This window comes from Strongylocentrotus purpuratus, unplaced genomic scaffold, assembly GCF_000002235.5.
Source record: "Strongylocentrotus purpuratus isolate Spur 01 unplaced genomic scaffold, Spur_5.0 spur5_scaffold_18, whole genome shotgun sequence".
In the NCBI taxonomy this organism is placed as follows: Eukaryota; Metazoa; Echinodermata; class Echinoidea; order Camarodonta; family Strongylocentrotidae; genus Strongylocentrotus; species Strongylocentrotus purpuratus.
The window spans coordinates 14,962,073-14,983,491 of NW_022145603.1; the positions used below are offsets into that span (position 1 = coordinate 14,962,073).

Genomic DNA, 21,419 nt, shown 5'->3' on the forward strand with positions numbered 1-21,419 from the left:
AACTCAAGTGTAAAGCTATTATCCGAAAACCCGAGTTTATCACTTGATATTCAGAGTATGTTGCCCTCGAAAAAATAAGTTTCTATAGTTTGATAAACTCAGTTTTGGGGTCAATAAACTCTCAGTTTATCGGCGAAAAACGGATAAACTCAGTTTTGGGGTCGATAAACTCTTAGTTTATCGGCAGAAAACGGACATTATCGGACTTATTGGGCACTGGGCTTGCCATATACGTCTCTGCCAAACAAAATCATCAACAGCACTAATAGTAAATGTTGTAAGACCCTTAGCTGAAAATGATATAGGCCCCAAAATTATGGTAATCAGTCCGCTATAGCCTAACGTACATCAAAAATTATGAGGGACTACTTTAGTATAATTATCTTTGTATTTTTTTGTTGGAGGGGGGGGGGGGGGGGGGGGGAACAACACGGCATACGCCGGTCGGTATTCCTCGGATAATGAAACGTCATGCATGCAAATTAATAAGGCTATTGCAGTGTATCATTTCCCCCTCGTTTCTCTCTTTTTTCTTTCACTGTCTCTCTTTTTATCACACTATCTTTTACCACTCGATGCACGCCCTCCCCCCTTTTTTTTCCTTCCGACAACAAAATATGTTCAGTTTACCATTAAGAAATCGTCCTTGTTTTCTGTTGTTGTTGTTGTTCGTTTGGTATTATAATGGCTATTAGTCAAATTTGACTATTGTTGCCAATTTCATCGCATCTCTTTCTTTTAATGTCTTGGTAAAATTATTATTTCTTTCTTTCTTTTTCCAATCTCATTTTAATAAAATATTAGTCATAGTCTACAAAAAAATAAAAACAAAAAATTATTTCAAATTAAACCACGATCCGCACACAGTTCCAACTCACGCTGGCCCTGTCCTTTCTATGATGCCTTCTTACCAGCCCAGCGAGTTATGTTACGCCGTACGCTTCTCGGTTGATAAACTCAACCCCCGGCCCCCCCACTCAGGGGTCGGAATGACCGCATGCGTGTTGCCAAAATGTCCGGTAAAGGGGTACTTTTCGTGCGACAAAGTCCGGCCCGAGAATTGTAAAAAAAGGGGTGTATTTGACTTTCACCGGAGATTTCTTCACAAAAGGGGTGTTTTTTCTTTTTTTTCTTCTTATCTCTTTGGACTCCTGAGAAATTATTCAGAATTTAGGGGGGTACATTGAGCATTTTTCCTGATTTAGGGGGGTCTCCAAAGCAGGAAAAGGCCGCGAAAAGCCCGCGAAAGGGGGGTTCGAAAATGTTGGCAGTCCTCAGATAGGGGGTGCTTTAAAAAATAGGGAACGAGCATATGCGTACCCTAAATAACACTGAGTGGGGGGGGGGGGGGGGCCGGGACTCAACCTAGGTCACTCTGGCATATAGACAAGGGGGCGTCGTGTACCTGTATGTGTAGAGGGTTTATTTATTTATTAGGAGAAAGACAACTGCATAAGCAAAACACTTGTGGGCTTTATTAGTTTATATGAGTTAGTTCATGAGATTATTTATATAGCGCATGACTTTTACCTACTATAATCATTGGGGGGTGACATGCTTTCGAGTAATGATATAGCAAGTTTTAATTGCTTTTTTTTTTTTCCCCAGCAGATTTCATGTATCCTTCTCTCTCTCTCTCCTCTCCACTTCCCTAAAGTTGTGTGTATGTATTAAGATATGTTTTTCGATTGATATGTTTTCACGAAGTGACGGTAGTGAGGAAAATCGTAACGCAAAGTGAATGCAATTTTTTTTCACTACCGTCACTTCGTGAAAACAGCGACGAAATGTCTCGTATACTATAGGTAGGCCTACCATAGAGCATCTTATACATAAGGTTCACAATTTTCCGGGGCCCTTAAGCGGGCCCCGGACCCCACGCCATAAAAGCTTTGCTTTGAGCTCACAATTTCATAACCCCCCCCCCCCCTTTAGAAAATCCTGGATCCGCCCCTGCGTAGACTTGAATGATCTCGAATGGTTCTCCAGCTTTATTGCCTCTGACGAATGTTGTTGGTTGTAGTCAAGTGACTTTGATATCATCACGTGACTACCTGTGAACGATTGCCAGGATCTGTTATTGTTCAGCTAGCAGCTCGCAGCGCAGTTAGTGCAGTGCATTTGTGCAAGAGAGATCTATCTAGAAACTACGGACTCTGAGGTTTCTCAGCTCAGCACAATTCAGTTGTTTTTATATGAGTTCGAATTGATACAGAGTTACACTCGTACTCTTGCTCCTGGGAAGAGTTACACGAAGATATCAACATGCTTCGCTTGCCATCATCAATTTGCAGGCGGGCGCTTAGAGGAGGGACTCTCACCAGCGGATCCACGCCAGAGTTCTGGGGGAGAGCGAACCCTCATGGCCCTTGCTTACCTCCGACCTCCGCATTCCACACTCACTTAAACTTGCACAATTCTGTTCCGGACTTGCCCGACTTCAATACAAGTGTAGATATCCATGAACACAAGTTGGCAAGACCTGTTAAGCCGACGCAAAGCACAACAAATGCACAGTTACAGAAGAAGAAAGAACGCGTGAAATTGAAAATGGCCAAAATGGTGAGTAAATTGTCAAATTCAAAACAAAATAGAGTCTAAACTAAACAGGTTAAAACAAAACTTACAAGTTACAACCTCTCTAGTCTCAGTCAAAATTCAATCGGCCTCACCCAACTGGAGTGTGGATATTCATTAATTTATCGATCAACTCTTTCTGCATTTCCCTGAAGTTGGGTAGAAACTATTGAGAGATTCAATCAAACTTAAGCCATGGTTTTTCTATCCACAAAGTCGGCAATTTAAAATTTTTTTGACAACATTCTCTATAAATTTATCTCTTTTTTTTTTGCATGATTACATGGAAAAACGGAACAAACAAGTACATGTACATTGTAGTTATTGACTTACTGTTATTGTTAAAGGCATCGTTTAACAATGTTAAATCTGAGATGCACGGCCCTACATGTTACCAATGTCTGTGGTATGGTGTAATATTGAAGCCCTAAAAAATTTGCACTTCAAAATGATCAAGAAGTGCCTCAAAAATTAAAAATCTTTGAGTGACCGGTTTTACCATTCTCGTTTTCCCCAATAGACTGTAGACTTAGGTCTAGTTTAAAGATAAACTTTAGTACTGGTAATGCAATTGCATTGTGAAAGAAAAGGTGTGGAAAGGATCAGAAACAGTTGATCATGTAGCATGTAAGTATTGGTGTGCACTGCAAGGTTCTGGAGTCATCAAAATCATAATAAATTTGACCGAGTCTTGGTAAAGTAACAAGCACTCACATAGAAAGCTATATATGGGACAACACACATGGTGTCGGGGCTAGTACTACCTTGCTTTCCTCGTCTTTCTATGCTCATTACTCAGCCAGTATACTTTTTCTTCCAAAATTGTTTGGCACATGTCATTTATTTGTAATCTTGAACATTCAGTGTAAGTTTCGTTTGATTCTGTGAGAATTTTTTTTTTTTTTTTAACCAGTACTGGAGTTTATCTTTAATGAAAACTGTTAGGAAAACGCAGAATTTGGTTTCGATTTCCAATCATAAATATCTTGTAAAAGTCATGGGGTGCCTGCATCTGACCTGAAGGTTCCTAATTATTATTGCAGCGTGAGCTAAATCCAGGATTTTGTTTCAGAATCTGAGACAAAGTCTATGTGAAAAGAATAGGAAAAGACTGCTCCCACCTTTACATGTACCGTATATAAATAAACCGACTTTACATAAATAAATAAATATTACATAACTGTCATTAACACGCCTCCAGTATTTGTCTAGATGGGTTTTAAAGTTTGTACAAATGATCATTATCTGCTGGGTTTCTGCCCTTGTGCGTATAGTTGAGAATCAAGATCGATGGGACAAAGAGAGCAGTTCAATTCACTTTAGGTCGCCTGGAATCTAGGGATACAGGCAGTGACCTTTACAAGTTTCCTCTATTTCATACAAAGGTCTACATGTACTTTATTATTATTTCTTTATAGCAACCGAAACTTGAGGTTGGATTACAAATACAAACAGATAGATGACAATGGTAGAAATAATATACACAGAGTCAAAGAAACTGACCAGTCTGATACAAATATATGAATATGAGTTTGCTACTGCTACAGTAAAATTATAATGATACATTATCATTTGTGGAAAAGGAACCCTCATGCACCATACAACTACATGTTGTAACTGATTTTTTGTAATTCCTCAAGTGTCAAGTTAACAAGGTGTTGTGTTCCCATTGCCAAATGGTGCCAAATGGTGTCCTGTGAGGTTCAGTCCAAGTTTTGTTTTGGGAGTTAAACCCCCCCCCCCCCTCAATTTTTGTGTGAAAAAAAAAAAAAAATCTCTCACTCCCCCCCCCCCCCCCCCCCCCCCCCCACCCGAGCAAAATATCGGTCGGCGCGATTATCAAATTTTCAAACACCCTCCTTGAAAAAATCATGCGTACGCCACTGGCGCCCTCTATATAGCCAACAAAGCCTTAGCGGTAACTGTTGGTCCCCCATGAAGCCCTTTTTCTTTTGTTAATTGAGAGCTGATTTGATGAGATAACCACCTGTCAGTGACCTTGCAGGGAGGTCTAATCCCTCCTGGCCAAACTAGTACAGACGGGCTTTAAATGTGACATTTCTGCTATGATATTCTTCCCAACTGACGTTAACAAAATGACTCACAAATTATGTCTTATATTTGTCAGAACCATCGTTTTACCTGCCAGAACCTACCGTTCTCTTAAAGGTACTATGTCCCTTTTGCAGCCAACCTCAAATTCTGTAGAACTTTGCAGGAATTTTGAATATGTCATGTATGTCCTATCTGTGAAATTTAAACGTTACATGTAGCAGTGTCCTAATATTCTAATTATGCAAGGAAACCTGTTTACTTGCTAGACTTCACTGTCAGACACTATTGAGTGATTGACTGGCTTTTTTTCTTCTTTGGTAATAATATACATAAAATGAGCTGTAAAGGGTACATGAGCATTTGTCTACATCAATAACCGACTCCTTGTGATGGCCAAAATTAAACTGATTGAATCTTTGCGCAGCTCCTAAGTTGATTTGACAACTAATAGTCGTTATTTTCTCACTTGAAGACATTATCAATCCCCACCTTTTTTAGGGAAGTTCTGAATTAGTATTATCTTTCAAATGCCGTTGGAATTAAACTTTCATTTTTTGGTCTGCAAATGGGACATAGTACCTTTAAACTCTATTTTCTCTCTCTCCTAGGACTCCCTCATCCCTGAGACTCTGAGGGAGATGGAGAAAGACGAAGAATTCAAGATCACGGCCCAGAAGCTGAAGGAGATGGGGCAGGCCAAACTGACGAGGGAAGAGCGAAAGAAGAAGCAAAGGGCGCTAGACCACCTGGGTATTCCATCCTTCAGAGATTTCCTCAAAAGGTTCCATCATGAAGAAACGGGAGGTAACCATTAATTGCTAAAGGGATGGGGTATCTTTGTCTCAGATTCTGAAAAAAAATCCTGGATTTAGCTTATGCTGCAATGATAACTATAAACCTTTATGTCAGTCAGGAACCCCATGACTTTTACAAGCCGATTGCCTGTCTGATCATCAGGATATTTATGATTGGAAATCAAAATTTAAAAAAAAAAAATTCCCAACGATTTTTATAACACTACAGTCTATTGGGGGTTATGAGTATGGAAAACCAGTCACTTCAAGATTTTTACTTTTTGAGGCACTTCATGATCATTTTGAAGCACAATTTTTTTAAGGGCTTCAATATTCCACCATATCACAGACACTGATAACACATAGTGCTATGGCTCAGTGGTAAAGTACGGTAGTGGTCTAGTGACAGAGGGGTCCTGGTTTTGAAACCAAATCGATGCGCTAGTGCGCTATGGTAAGGTGTAACAATCCTCATCACTAAGACCCTCGGAGAAGAATTAAAGCTGCTAGTTCCCTGGTTGGTTACCCACAAGCATGCTTTCTTAGCTGTCTCTCTCTCTCTCTCTCTACATGTAAGTGCTCAGTATATCAATTGACTTTGGCAATCATGCTGTTCCACAACCCTCAGTTCCTAGCTTGCTCTATTACCACCACTCCCAGTTATTTCACTCCTCTCTTCCAACAATTTCTACAGACTAAACATCCAAAGTATCCTCCTTCTTCCTCTACTCCTTCTTCCCACAATTTTCCCTGTCAAAACAAGATTCTCTAGGCCTTCTTTATAGATAGATAGATAGTTTATTGGTTTCCACAATATCTTATTTTACAAAGAGTGTAACAACATATTGAAAATGATTATAATATACATGTACATACAATACCGGTACACACTATTCAGAATATTGTCCATTAAGTTGAACTTAAGAGATATAGTGGTGGAGCCTGTGGAAAAGCAGAGCTTGTTGTGGATAGGCTCCTTAAACTACAAATGACATAATTAACTAAGGTAAAGTATATAAAATACAAATACACACGTAATGTGACCCATGAACTTCAACTGCCTAATCAACATCTCACGTATCATTTTCCTTTGGACTCCAGCTCGTCTAAGAACTTCCTCATTACTAACTCTGTCAGTCCAAGGGATTTTCATCATTCTTCTTAGCAGTCAGGTGAAATAAACAAAGCAAGATTCTTTAGGCCTTCTGTACGTGTAATGTGACCCATGAACTTCAACTGCCTAATCAACATCTCACGTATCATTTTCCTTTGCACTCCAGCTCGTCTGAGAACTTCCTGTCCAAGGGATTTTGATCATTCTTCTTAGCAGTCAGGTGAAATAAACAAACAAAATTTATTTCTCCCTGAACAGAGAAATGCACATCCCTCCTGCGGAAGATCAAGATCGAGGTCCTGCAGCTGAATTGTAGGTCTCTAAGAGGGTTGTGTTTACTTGACACACAGACTACACCATGACTGTATCTCTGAACAAAGCAATGAAAATAATTTTATTTCTTTCTCAACAGAGAAATGCAATTCCCTCCTGCGGAAGATCGATATCGAGGTCCTGCAGCTGAACATAGGTCTCTACTGCAAGTGCGCTAATGCCCTTTGGTAAGGCATTAATCCTCATCACTAAGAACCTCGGAGAGGACTTACAGCCGTTACGTTTTCTGGTTGGTTACTCACAAGCATACACATGCTTTCTTAGTAGTCGAGTGAATCAAATAAACAAACAAACTTTATGTCTATCTCAACAGAGAAATGCAATTCCCTCCTGCGGAAGATCGAGATCGAGATCCTGCAGCTCAACATTGGTCTGCACTGCAACCAGGCCTGTAACCACTGCCACGTGGAGTCTTCACCTCGGAGGAAGGAGATGATGGATCGAGAGACGGCCGAGAAGTGCATGGCCATCCTGGAGAGCAGTCCCAGTGTGCACACTCTAGATCTTACAGGTTGGTGAATTACAGAATACAATGAATATAAAGACTGCTCAAGGGAGACAAGGAAAGCAGTCTTTATAGGCAGGAGGTCTTTAGGTACAGGTTCTTTTAGTATAGTTCCATAAGGAAGGATTTTCAAGGGAAACAAGAAATGTGGCTTTACAGACAGGTGGTCTTTCTATACAGGTGGTCACTTAAAGGTAAAGACCAGTTATGGTCATGCGATTGCATTGTGAAAGAAACATTGTGGAATCGATCAGAAAAGGTTGATCATCTAGCATATAAGTATTGGTGTGTACTGCGAGGTTCTGGAATCATCAAAATGATAAGAAATTAGGCCCAGTCTTCGTAAAGTTACAAGCACTGTACACAGAAAGATGTATATGGGACTATACGCACACGTGCGCGACATGTGCGTTTATCTCTCACAGACCATGTAGATAAACTAATTTACCAAATATATCAATTAGTAGGCGGTTTCCCGGCAAAATTTTTATCATCATGTATTAGTCAAAATATATTCTTTCACATGATTGGTAATAAGAGCTTCCATTTCATTTTTTGAAATTGGGGCGTTTCCAATACTGGTCTTTACCTTTAAGCAGGTTTCATCATAGCATATTTTGAAGCTCTATGGCTTGTAGTTTTATAGATGATTATAAATCTGGTTTAATCTAGTTTTGGTATATGAACTCTTTAATAGGCCAGAATTCTGCCTACGGTAAGATCTAGGTTCCTTTATAAAAAAGGAAAATTAATATTTTGGTTAACTTTATTTTGTTGAATTAGACTGAAATGAAACCCAACTTTAGATATAAATTTTACCAGAATACCAACTTTACAACTAAATAGCTATACAGGTACATTGAGGTCCCCCCCCCCCCCCCCCGGTTGCTTTTTTAACAAGCATAAGCATGTTATAGCTTTCTTAAATATACTATGTCCCTTTTGCAGCCAACATCAAATTCTGTAGAACTTTGACAGGTGGTTATCTCATCAAATCAGGTCTCAATTAACATAACAAAAAGGGGACCATGGGGGACCAACGGTCACCGATTTGTATAGGCATTGTTTGCTATATATAGAGGGCACAATAACTATAAGTAGTGCAGTGAGGCTTTAATAGCAGAAGGTTTGAATCTGCATCAACGTCTTCATTTTATTTATTAGGTGGAGCCCCTGAGTTGTGCTCCCAGTTCCGTTACCTGGCGTCCGAGGGTCGTAGGATGGGTCGTGAGGTCATTGACCGATGCAACCTGACGGCCCTGCTTGAACCGGGTCAAGAAGACACTGCTGAGTTTCTCGCCAAGAATGGGATCACGGTTATAGCATCACTCCCATGTTACAGGTTAGTAGAATAAGGCCTAAAAAAAGAAAGATGTTGCATTTCCCTTTCGGTGCCAAAACATGGGTCGGTTGGTCGGAAATCTTTTTTTTTTCAACTTTTTTAAAAACTTCCTCTTTGGGCTGATATTTCTCAGTTTGAATGCTTTAATACACTTTTTTTTTAAAGCCGACATTAGATTTCAAGATTTTTGGGTCGGTCGCAAAGGGCAATACAACATCTTTTTGTAATGCCTCATGACAGCTGGACTTCTTCTTCTACTTGTTATCTTTAAAGATCTATGCAGCCTACCCTGATGATCTGCATGAAGATTACGAGTTGTGAATGCAGGCACACTAAACACTGGGTTTATGCCCTTCTCTTTGCAAGTAGTAGCATATTAACATGTAGGTTGTGACTCTCCTACACACAGGGCCTCCAGTTAAAATTATGTCTGATGAAGGTAGATAAGGTTTGTTTTTATGCCTCCGCCACCGAAGGTGGTGCCGGAGGCATCATGTTTTCGGGTTGTCCGTCCGTACGTCCGTACGTTCGTCCCGTTTGACCGTTATCACAATATCTCAAGAACCATTTAAGATTTAAACTTAAGACTCGGGAATAGTATTTATCACCATAGGAAGACGATCTGATTAGATTTTGGAGTACGTAGGTCAAAGGTCACAGGTCACAGAGGTCAACTTATGAAATTCCTTGTATTGAGTTTGTTAGCGCGATATCTCAAGAACCATTTGAGATTTAAACTTCAAACTTAAGGATAGTATGTATCACCATAGGAAGACGATCTGATTAGATTTTGGAGCACGTATGTCAAAGGTCAAGGGTCACAGAGGTCAACTTATGAAATTCCATACATTGAGATTGTTATCATGATATCTCAAGAACCACTGGAGATTTAAACTTCAAACTTAGTGATAGTGTGTATCACTATAGGAAAACAATCTGATTACATTTTGGAGCACGTAGGTCAAAGGTCAAGGGTCATAGAGGTCAACTTATGAAATTCCATACATTGAGATTGTTATCATGATATCTCAAGAACCACTGGAGATGTAAAAACTTCAAACTTAAGGATAGTATGTATCACCATAGGAAGACGATCTGATTAGATTTTGGAGCACGTAGGTCAAAGGTCAAGGGTCACAGAGGTCAACTTATGAAATTCCATACATTGAGATTGTTATCATAATATCTCAAGAACAACTGGAGATTTAAACTTCAAACTTAATGATAGTGTGTATCACCATAGGAAGACAATCTGATTAGATTTTGGAGCACGTAGGTCAAAGGTCAAGGGTCACAGAGGTCAACTTATGAAATTCCATACATTGAGATCGTTATTGCGATATCTCAAGAACCACTGGAGAATTTTCACTTCAAACTTAATGATAGTATGTATCACCATATCATAATATCTCAAGAACCACTGGAGATTTAAACTTCAAACTTAATGATAGTGTGTATCACCATAGGAAGACAATCTGATTAGATTTTGGAGCACGTAGGTCAAAGGTCAAGGGTCACAGAGGTCAACTTATGAAATTCCATACATTGAGATTGTTATCATGATATCTCAAGAACCACTGGAGATTTAAACTCCAAACTTGTTTAAATTGCTCTATGGCGGAGGCATCATTTTCGACTGCGCGCAGTCAAAATTCCATCTAGTTTAATCTTTACTACCGGTATTCAACATGTGAATATCAAATCTTGTGTCTTGGATCAAAGTTAAAATTAAGATCATCGTTATAGCAATTCAAAAAGTAAAGTTTTTAAGTCTTACTATTGCAACATTTACAAATCATGACAGTATTACCATAGGAAGATGATCCATTTCTGGGGCTTGTAGGTCAAGGTCATGGTCATTAATTGACATTTGATTGTAGGCTTTTTGTTTTCATTGTGATATGTAATGAATAATTTCATCCATTTCCTGTACTGAATTTAGAGCAGAGGCATCTTGTTTAAGAATATTGTCTAATTTCTGTTAAAGGGATCCGGTAACTTTGTCTCAGATCCTTTAAAAAAAATCCTTGATTTAGCTCATGCAGCAATCATAATTATAAACCTTTGGGTCATACATGAATCCCATGACTTTCACAAGCCGATCGCCTGTCTGATTATCAAGACATTTATGATTTGAAATCGAAATCAAATTTTGCGTTTTCCTAACACTACAGTCTATTGGGTAAAATGAGTATCGTAAAACCGGACACTCAAAGGTTTTTACTTTTTTGAGGCACTTCTTGACCATTTTTGATGCGCATTTTTTTTAGGGCTTCAATATTACACCATATCACAGGCACTGATGACACGTAGGGCCATGCATCTCAGATCTAACATTGTTAAACGATGCCTTTAAAGATTTTAAAGAGTATTGTATCATTTTATTTTGTTCCTTGCAGTGCCAAGAATGTCAATATCCAGAGGGGCAGTCAAGTGTTCCAGCGCAGCATGGTGGCGCTACAGACCCTCAACGATCTAGGATACGGGCATCCCGACAGCGGTCTGGAAATACATCTAGTCTACAACCCTCTAGGTGACAATACGACCACTTAGAATCAGTTGAAAACTAATACCTACTCTTTTGAGATGGTAGTAAGACCCCGTTCTCACTCACTTCGTTGGAGCGCTCTGGAGCGCTCTAACTAAGACCCGCTCCTCAGGAGCGGTTCTTAGGTGAGTGAGAATGCTCAAAGTGGTCCAGGAAGCGGACTTCTGGACCGCTCCAGAAGTCCACCTTCCGAGGTGGTCTTGAGGAGCGGGTCTTATTAAGAGCGCTCTAACGTGCAATGTGAACGGAAAGCGTACTTTGAACGGAAGTGAGCTAGTGACCTTCGGTGCGAAACATGTAGTACGGTACATACGGTTTGGATTCCGCGCGCAAAAAAATTGACCCGCCTACCTGAGCTGCCATAGCAACAAGACCACTTTGACTCGTGGAGCGGTTTGAGCCATAAAAACTGCTCGGAGTGTGAACGCTCGCAAACCGTTCCTCAAGACCCGTTCCTCTGGAGCGGTCTGGAGCGGTCTAACTAAGACCACTTTCAAAGTGAGTGAGAACGGGGTCTAAGTTTCCATGTGCAGTAGGCCATAAATTGTTGACACAAGACTTAGGGGAAATACCATTGATGGGTGTACAAGTCTTGCACACACCAAACCCGTGGTCCCATTAAGAAATACCCCCTAGTCTCTCGGAGAGTCTTTGGGTGAGGGAATTGTAAAATAAGGAATTTTCATACGGGGCACTTGTTGTCTTTAACTGTCTGGTTCGTTTTGAATTCAATCCTTGAAATATGTCATTTTTTTTACTTAGCTTTTAGATAAGATAAGTAAAATGGCTGTATAGTGTCCTTCAGAATACATGTACAGTTCACAATTAAATTATTCACACCCATCGTAAATTTGATGTGTTTTGTGTCTTTCGTAATTCGAGAATGAAAGGTGGAATAATTGAATAATAATAATAATAATATGACAAATTTATATAGCGCTTGTGACAAAAGTTTCAAAGCGCTGTACATGTACACAAATCAAAATTACTACAAACAAAAATCAATATTACTAAATAGAATTAACATTACTCAAATTACCAAGAACACAAAATATTACTAACATAACTTAACAAATTATCATTACTTAAATTAACAAGAAGATCAAATATTTCTAACATAACTTAACAAATTAACATTACCAGTACTTAAATTACCAAGAAGATCAAACATTACTAACATTACCAAAGAAATTACCAAAGAAATTAACAATGAATAAGGGCCTTTATTGGAATACTTTTAGATGTATCACCGGTAAAGCTTTAATATGTCATTTTTCTAAAGAAAGACATCACTCGGTAAAGATATGAAGTATGAATTTAGTTGTTAAGTGTACATGTAGGGTATTTTATTTCAGCAATACTACTTTAAAGCTAACTGTACTAGAAACACTACTGCAAAATACGCTCTAGCGCCATCTCAGGTCAGCTGTAGCAGTATGGTCGCTGCTTCCCTGGCTGAGCTGTTGGTTCTTGCATTGAGTCCTCATTCTCCGAAGTGGGAATTAGCCATTGGTTACGGAGCGTTGGCAAGTTGACCATCAGATGGTGCTGTGCAATGAGTAGTACGCTAGGGCAGAAAGTTCATCAGTTCGGTATCGCTTTAAGCCTAAATACTGATGCAATTGTGACGATACTTAGCCAACCCCAAATCAAGAGGACTGAGTGAGTGATGGAGTGTTGAAACATGATGACTAGCCTACATGATACTTTCAGAAATATGTCTGGCCCACCTAACAAATTTGGAACTTCTGCTCTAAACACCAAATACGTCGTAATAATAATGAGGTTGATGATGATGATGATGATGTTGATGTTGATTATTATTATTTGTGAAGCGCCATCTCCATTACACAAAATACTCAAGGCGCTCGTAACTTTCTTTTTGTTGCAGGTGCGTTCCTACCACCCCCGCAGGGTCCTTTGGAGCAGAAGTACAAGGAGGAACTAGACGAGGCCTTCGGTATCAAGTTCAACAATCTCTACACCATCACCAACATCCCCGTCAAAAGGTTTACCGACTTCTTAGTGAGAAGGTAAGAAGGCTTATCAGAGTATGCAAAGGTCTGGTCTGACTTGAATGATATTGATTAGAATATTGTTAACAAAGATGATAATGATAAGGAAAGAAATAACGCAATATATGTACAGATAATCATCATCATCCCTCCTTCAACTTATGTCTGGCCCTTGCGTAAAGAGGGGTTATGGTGACAAGTGCGAGAAATATGAAGTAATATCATTATCTTTATCATCTTGTATCTTTCCACTTGTATGGTGAATGAATGAGAAGAATACATGAATGTGCTTGTGCCGAACTTAAAATTGTAGGCGGTAGAATTGCAGATCATCATGATCTTTGTTATCATTCTCTTTCTCCTCTACCTCCTCATCATTATCACTAATACTATCTTCCTGCTCCTCTTCTTCATCATCATCCTCCTCATCACCCATTTCCTCCTCCTTTTCATGCTCATCATCATTATCCTTATCATCAGCATAATCATTGTCACATCATCGTCATCACCATCATCACCATCATCACCATCATCATCATCATTTACCTTTATAAGCACCATCATACTCACATAAATTTATATCTTTCCAATTTTATTAGGAGCGGGTTGGAAGAACCTAATGGTCTGCAAGTTTAACCCTGCAGGTCTGATCATCATCATCATCCTCCACATCATCATCTTCCTCCACATCATCATCATCACCATCATCATTTTAATCATCATCATCATTTTAATCATTTTAATCATTATCATCAGCATTCTACTTTTCCTCATCCTTCTTCTCATTTTCCTACTTATCTTCCTTCTCCTCTTCCTCCTCCCCATCATCATCACCCCCATCAATGCAGAACCTGCTGGTCTGATCATCATCATCACCATCATTATCATCAACCTCCTCCTCTTCCTCCTCCTTTAATCATTTTCATCAGCATTCTACTTCTCTTTCTCTTCCTCCTCCTTCTTGTCCTCATTGTTCTCCTTCTTTTCTTCTTCCCCCTCCTCATCCTCATCACCCCCACTACCACCACCTTCTTCATCATTATGCTCACATGAATTTATATCTTTCCAATTTTATTAGGAACAAGTTGGAAGAACCTGCTGGTCCACAGCTTTAACCCTGCAGGTCTCGTCATCATCATTGTCTTCATCATTGTTACCATCATCATCATCATCCTCATCATCATTTTCATCAATATCATCAGCATTCTACTTGTTCTCCTCCTCCTCCTCCTTCTTCTTTTCCTCCTCCTGCTCCTTATCATCACCACCATCACCACCACTACCACCATCATCATCATTATAATAACATAAATGTATATTTGTCCAATTTTATTATGCACGAGTCGTAAGACTACTTGAACATGCTTGTCCGTAACTTTGACCCCGCAGCTGTTGAGGGTCTGATCATCATCATCAACATTGTCATCATCATTGTTGTTACCATCTTCACCATCATCAGCATACTCATCCTCCTCATCAAAATTTTCATCGTCATCAATTTCATCATTATCATCAGCATTCTCCTTCTCCTCCTCCTTTTCCTCTTTCTTTTCCTCCTCCTCCTTCTCTTCGTCATTATTATAGTTATGCAAATCTATATCTTTCCAATTTTATTAGGAACGAGTTGGAAGGCTACATGGACATGCTGGTCCGTAACTTTAACCCTGCAGCTGTTGAGGGTCTGATGTGCAGGAACACCATCAACGTTGGTTGGGACGGGCGCATCTTTGACTGTGATCTCAACCAACAGCTGGACCTCCAGAGCAGGAGACCCCTGAATGTCCAGACAGGTAAAGTCCACCAAGCACTATATGACCTGACTATGATCCAATTTTTTAACTAATTTGCAATAGCGTTCGATTTTGACATTTAAACGTTGAGGTTCCGGAATACTTCCCCTCGAGTCCCCTGCAATCATAAAACTAATGTGCAGTATCTTTCATTCCACAGATGCCACAAGTCCTCATCCTATTCCTAGCGGGGGAAAAGGGCCCAGCGTTTGGGACATCTCGACGGCCGCCGACGTCATCGACCTCGGAATCGTGACTGACACCCACTGCTTCGGTTGCACGGCTGGTAGTGGGTCGAGCTGCCAAGGGGCCACGGTTTCATTGTGATGTCACAAAGAGTTTGGATTGTGATGTCACAAAGAGGTTTGATTGCCAAGGTAGAACATACAGTAAACTCTGTGTTAGTCAAATCTTTTGAGACTGCAAAAGTTCACTGCCAAATTTGACTTAGGAAGTCTAAATTACACATTTTGCATAGTGTGGTCCAAAATTTTGATTGAACCTGTGTGACTTCAAGTTATGCACATTTAACTGTAGATATATCACTGTATGACAAGTCCCATGCTGTTATGGGTCTCAGGCAATTATATCCCGATTCTTGCATAATGTGTAATAGTCCACTTCAGAAGAAGAAAACAAATCTGCGCAGCAGCGAAGAATTGTTAATGTCTTTTCTATTTATCAACTCAAACGAAAGAAACTTTACCAAATATTGTTGTGGCGTAATGAAGTTGTACTCTGGCTCTAAGCTCTTTCTGAATGTACTAATTATGTGGCATTATAAGAAACCTGAAATGATTTGTGCTTGAAGTTCATTACAGTCCCGCTCCAACCATACCTGTGATAAAACTTAGTACTGATGTTTGCCTTGTGCCAACATGGATACATACATATTTGACTAGGAATTGTATTACAACGGTAGTCACAATAGGACTTGCTGTCATCTTCTTAATACTTATTGCGTATAACTTTAATCAAATTTGTTTCAGCAAAAATGCTTTTTAAAATAATTATTCTTAACATTCAATGTAAATTTGTATATACCATGAGAATATTATTTTTTGTTTTGAGAGAACTTTGAGAGAATTATTGAATTAATTTGTTCAACTGAAAAGGGATAACAGTATTTTTGTAATACCGAAGGTAACAATGTGTAATCATTATGATAAAAAACAAACATGTACAAGAGTAATATATTTGTCATTGGCTTTCAAAAAGTAATCTCTTTTAAACAAGAATTATGAATCATTTATCTTTGTGATATTTCTAGTAAGCAGTGTGAATTACTGATATTTCATGATGGTATCATTGTTTAAATGAATAATTTTTGTAAATCTGTCAGAATTATTCAAAAAATTGAAAGAATTATTTCCCACATAGGCCTATATAGCTTTTCTCAATATATACATATCCCTGTATTAGGCATAGTTAGAAATGCATTCTAAACATAAGCCTAGGAATTAAAGATTATGAAAATGGCAAAAAGTAAAAAATCCTCCAGGGGTATTATGCAATTTTTCATCCATCTAGGAAAAAGAAATCCAATGCGATTACTAAAATTTTTAAACATGGCCACTAATTTATCATTGGAAACGAGTCGGCGTAGTGCAATGTAAAATCAGCATTGCTACCTAATAAAACATAGTATGTTTATCAAAAGATATTTCATTTTTAAATTACCTTTTGGAGGTAGTGATAGGGGGTAGACAATCAAACAAAATTACTCTTGATGGGATACAAGACTTGCCAGAAAGTATGTCCTTATTTCTTGAAGACACTAAATATAAATGATTTAAATGGTTGAATTATAAAATCAGTTCATGGGAGTTTTTCTTCTTACTTCTGCACGTCGCCAGTTTTGGGCTTTTTTAGGCGTCGTTCCGAATTGATGATTTTTTTTTTAAGGTCATAAATTTATCAGAATTGCATAAAGGCACAACATATGTACTTAATCATGTGTGTTTACCATAAATATTGACATAATGGAGCTGTATAAATGAAAGCCTATGTAATCTTAGACCTACTGCAGATATCTGACACATCATTTTAAAATGCACTTTCAATTTTGTTTAGGTGAACAAAATAAATCATGACAGTATTAAAATCATTTCGTGATTTAAAGAATTTATTTATATACATGCTTTAAATGAACAACAGATATCTCAAATACAATTTGCACTTAAGCTCTAAATATCAATAATATGTACATAATTTTATTTACAACACATTATGCTTGCATAGTAATGCACAATGAATGGCTTGCCAAGACCGTCCAACTGTTTTGCAGTCGATCCAATGCTGCCAATTCCAATTCATTCTGAAATAATGTAATAAAAGGCACCAATGTCTTTTGGCAAGACATTAAAGGTACTATGTCCCATTTGCAGGCCAAAAAAATGAAAAAGTTAAATTCCAACTGCATTTGAAAGATAATACTAATTTAGAACTTCCCTAAAAAAGGTGGGGCTTGACAATGTCTTCAAGTGGGAAAATAACGACTATTAGTTGTCAAATCGACTTTAGGGCTATAGAGCCCAAAAGTAATAGTCTTGATTTTCAGACAATTGCACCGAATGGTCATACGTTTTATGCTGCTCAAAGATTCAATCAGTTTAATCTTGGCCATCACAAGAAGTGGGTTATTGATGTAGACAAATGCTCATGTACCCTTTACAACTCTTTTCATGTATGTTATTACTAAAGAAGAAAAAAAGCCAGTCAGTCACTCAATAGTGTCTGACAGTGAAGTCTAGCAAGTAAACGGGTTTCCTAATTTGAATATTAGGACACTGCTAACATTTAAATTTCACAGATAGGACATACATGACATATTCATAATTCCTGCAAAGTTCTACAGCATTTGAGGTTGGCTGCAAAAGGGACATAGTACCTTTAATCTACATTTGCCACATTTACAAAACCTCAGCACCTTACCAGGGTAGGTGAGGAAAAATAGGTTGGAGTGATAATAGTAGAGCGCATAGAAATATTATATAAAGCGCTATGTATAGTTAAACACAATTGCTTTCATGCTGAGCTGTGTTTGCCTAACAGCTTTTTCTTGTAATACGTGTAGCGTATGAATAGGCTGCTTGTATTGTCACATACTCAAAAGAGATTATTTAGCATTATTTATAATTGTAAACATATAAAGTAACGAGTTCATTTTAAGATGGCGAACCATGTATTTGATAAACATAAATGTTGGATTAATATTGGTTGCATAAAATGTAAATGTGATCTTTAAAAAGTTATACAAATAAAATTTGCCCATTGGGGCAAAAATATGGAAAAAATACAAATATCAGCATTTGCCTAAAAATAATTTCACATGCTCCTTTAGGTCAACTCATAAAACATGTATTTTAGTACTGCCAAATATCATACTTTTTAAGAACAGAAGTACGTGTATGCATTTGACTTGCACAATAAGATATTTCCTTACCTGTATTTATTTTGTTCCTCTCAATAATTCTAGCAACCTGGAAATTTTAAAGATGGGCAATCCCATGGAATTCTTTCTTTTAAAATTAAAGTAAAATAGGATTTTAGGGATTGTGAAGGTACAGGTGTAGATATTCAAAGGCTTCTTCATTGCACCAAAACTAATAATACCCCCCCCCCCCCAACAAAAAAGGAGACATGTGAGGGGTGTAGTTGAGGGATTCACAGATTTTCATCTGACAGGGACCGCGACGTGAACGCTCCTTCAATGGCCCCCGGGGCCCCCTCCCCCAAAAAGGTTGTTGTTTTGTTAAAAAGGTTGTCTGTTTTAGATTATCCATTACTGTTCTGATGTTTGTTGCTTATTCTGGAAGGCACCGAAGCAGGATGTCAGCAACATCACAAAGCTTGAAATCTGCAAAAAGTGTAAGAATTGAAGAAAAACAAATTGATCACTTTAGGTATTAGAGTTCATGATTCCAATTGTTCAATAGATCTACCAGCCTTAATTTCTTCATGAATAAATATTAGGTTATCTTGCATGTCTTACGTTTAATGTTACATGCTCATTCAGGTCAACTCAGAAAAAACATGTATTTTAACACTGCCAAATAGCACACTTTTTAAGAACAAAAGTTCCAGTCTATGTTTGTACTTTTGGCTTGCGCAATGAGATATTTCCTTACCTGTATGTATTTTTTTTCCTCTAAATAATTCTAGCAACCTGGAAATACGTAAATTTTAAAGATGGGCAATCTATCCAAGTTTAAGATGGTTGAAACTGCCAGAGGGTTCTATGTAGTATCGAATGTAATTGGAAAAAGAGAAGCTTGGACTTCTATTTAAATTAAAACTAAATGGGATTCTGTGGAATGTGAAGGCATTGGTGTAGATATTCAAAGGCTTCTACCTTGCATCAAGACTAATGATTCCCCCCCCCCCCATAAAAAAGCAACATGTGAGTAGTGTAGTTGAAGGATTCGCAGATTTTCATCTGACAGGGGCCGCGACGTGAACGCTCCTTCAATGGCCCCCGGGGCTCCCCTCCCCCAAAAGGTTGTTGTTTTGGTAATCCCTTGGGTTGTTTTGTTAAAAGCTTGTCTGTTTGGGTTAACTATTGGGTAATTTTATTTGAAACGTTATCTGTTTTGATTATCCATTAGGTTGTTTGGTTAAAAAGGTTTTCTGTGTTGGTTATTCATTGGGTTGTTTTGTAAAAGGGTTATCTGTTTTGGTTATCCATTACTCTTCTGAAATTGTGTGCTTATTCTTTTAAATTTACTTACCTGTATTCATTTTGTTCCTCTAAATAATTTTAACAACCTGGAAATAAGTAAATTTTAAAGATGGGCAATCTGACCAAGTTTGAGATGGTCGAAATTGCCAGAGGGATTTTTGTAGTATTGAATGTAATTGGAAAAAGAAAAACTTTGATTAAAAAAAACTTAAAAAAAAAAGAGATTTGGGGGATTGTGAAGGTTCAGGTGTAATAATAATAATAATGAACGTTATTTGTATAGCGCATATCACTCACACAAAGAAAGTCCCTATGCGCTTAAAAATGAAGGAAAATGGCGGAATAGAAATGAACATTTAAGCCTGATACATGAAAATAATTAATTACAAACAACAATAATGATACACAATTCCTACAAAGCTTACATGTAATACATTGTAAATTCAGGTAATACAAATTTAAACATGAAAAAACATGAAAATTAAATGAAAACTAAATTTAATATTAAATATGTACATGATACTATAACCAAAGAAGTCACTAAACAGCTGGAACAAAATTAACAATTTACAAAAAGATAGGTCTTCAACAGAGTTTTAAATGATTCTGTTGTGCTTGCCTGTAGATATTCAAAGGCCCATACTAATAATACCCCCCCCCCCCCTAAAGGGACAAGTGAGTAGTGTAGCTGAAGGATTCGCAGATTTTCATCTGACAGGGGCCGCGACGTGAACGCTCCTTCAATGGCCCCCGGGACCCCCCTCCCCCCCAAAAGGCCGTTGTTTTGGTAATCCCTTGGGCTTTTTTTTTTAAATCCTGGAAGGCACCTTTCTGGATTGGTAAACCAATCCAGAAAGGCACCTTGGTAGGATTGTTAGCCAAAAAGAATTGAAAAAAACTAGAAAACTATCGTCCCATGGACCTGTGCGCCTTTTCATCAAACCTCCGATGATAAGCGAAATAAGCATGAATAAATTCAAGGTCGATGAAATCCTCTTCATATTCATAGCAATCGCTCATATCCAACGGCAGGACTTGACAATTGGCCTCTTCCAAGAAGTCAGCTGTATTCACTATGGAAAAAACAAACAAATAAGCATTATGTCATAATTAGCTAAACCAGGGCTCCCACTTAGCCGAGTTGGAGTCTCGAGTTGTGGCGAGCTAGCGCGATCTTATGGCAAGCAGTTTTATCATTAAAACATATTTCTTGATATCAAGAATTCAATTCTTGAAATCACGAAATCGAATTCTTGATATCAAGAATTACCATTGCTTTACAACATAAAATCATTTCTTGATAACAAGAATTGATTTATTGATATCAATTAATAATAAAACGGCTCGCCATAAGATCGCTCCAGCTCGCCACAATTCGAGGTTTCAACTCGGCTAAGAGGGAGCCCTGCTTTACCTGGGCCTAGAGTACCTATATATAGAGAGTAGCGACAACTTGCGCATTGACGCCATTTTGTTTCACTCGCCGCCCGGTCTACCGCGTGCGCGCAGTGCATGTATAAACTTTGAAGTGCATATACTGTGTTGTGTCGGCCACATTTCAAACACAACTGTGCGAGCCAGAAAGCAACTCGCGCTATTGTTTGTATTGTATCTCAACCCCCCCCCCCCCGTATATGGAAAAGTGGGAGGGGGCTGTATGTCCAT

General features: G+C 38.4%; 1 protein-coding gene across 1 annotated transcript; it reads left to right on the forward strand.

The window, feature by feature from the left end:
* Positions 1-2,099: 2,099 nt before the first annotated feature.
* On the forward strand, positions 2,100-16,129 carry LOC754002. The gene is made up of 8 exons (XM_030989272.1): positions 2,100-2,562; positions 5,241-5,436; positions 7,187-7,384; positions 8,543-8,720; positions 11,120-11,253; positions 13,160-13,301; positions 14,901-15,073; positions 15,234-16,129. Exons 1-8 carry the CDS (start codon positions 2,266-2,268, stop codon positions 15,398-15,400), a joined length of 1,485 nt encoding a protein of 494 aa, XP_030845132.1. The 5' UTR covers positions 2,100-2,265; the 3' UTR covers positions 15,401-16,129.
* The last annotated feature ends 5,290 nt before the right edge of the window (positions 16,130-21,419 follow it).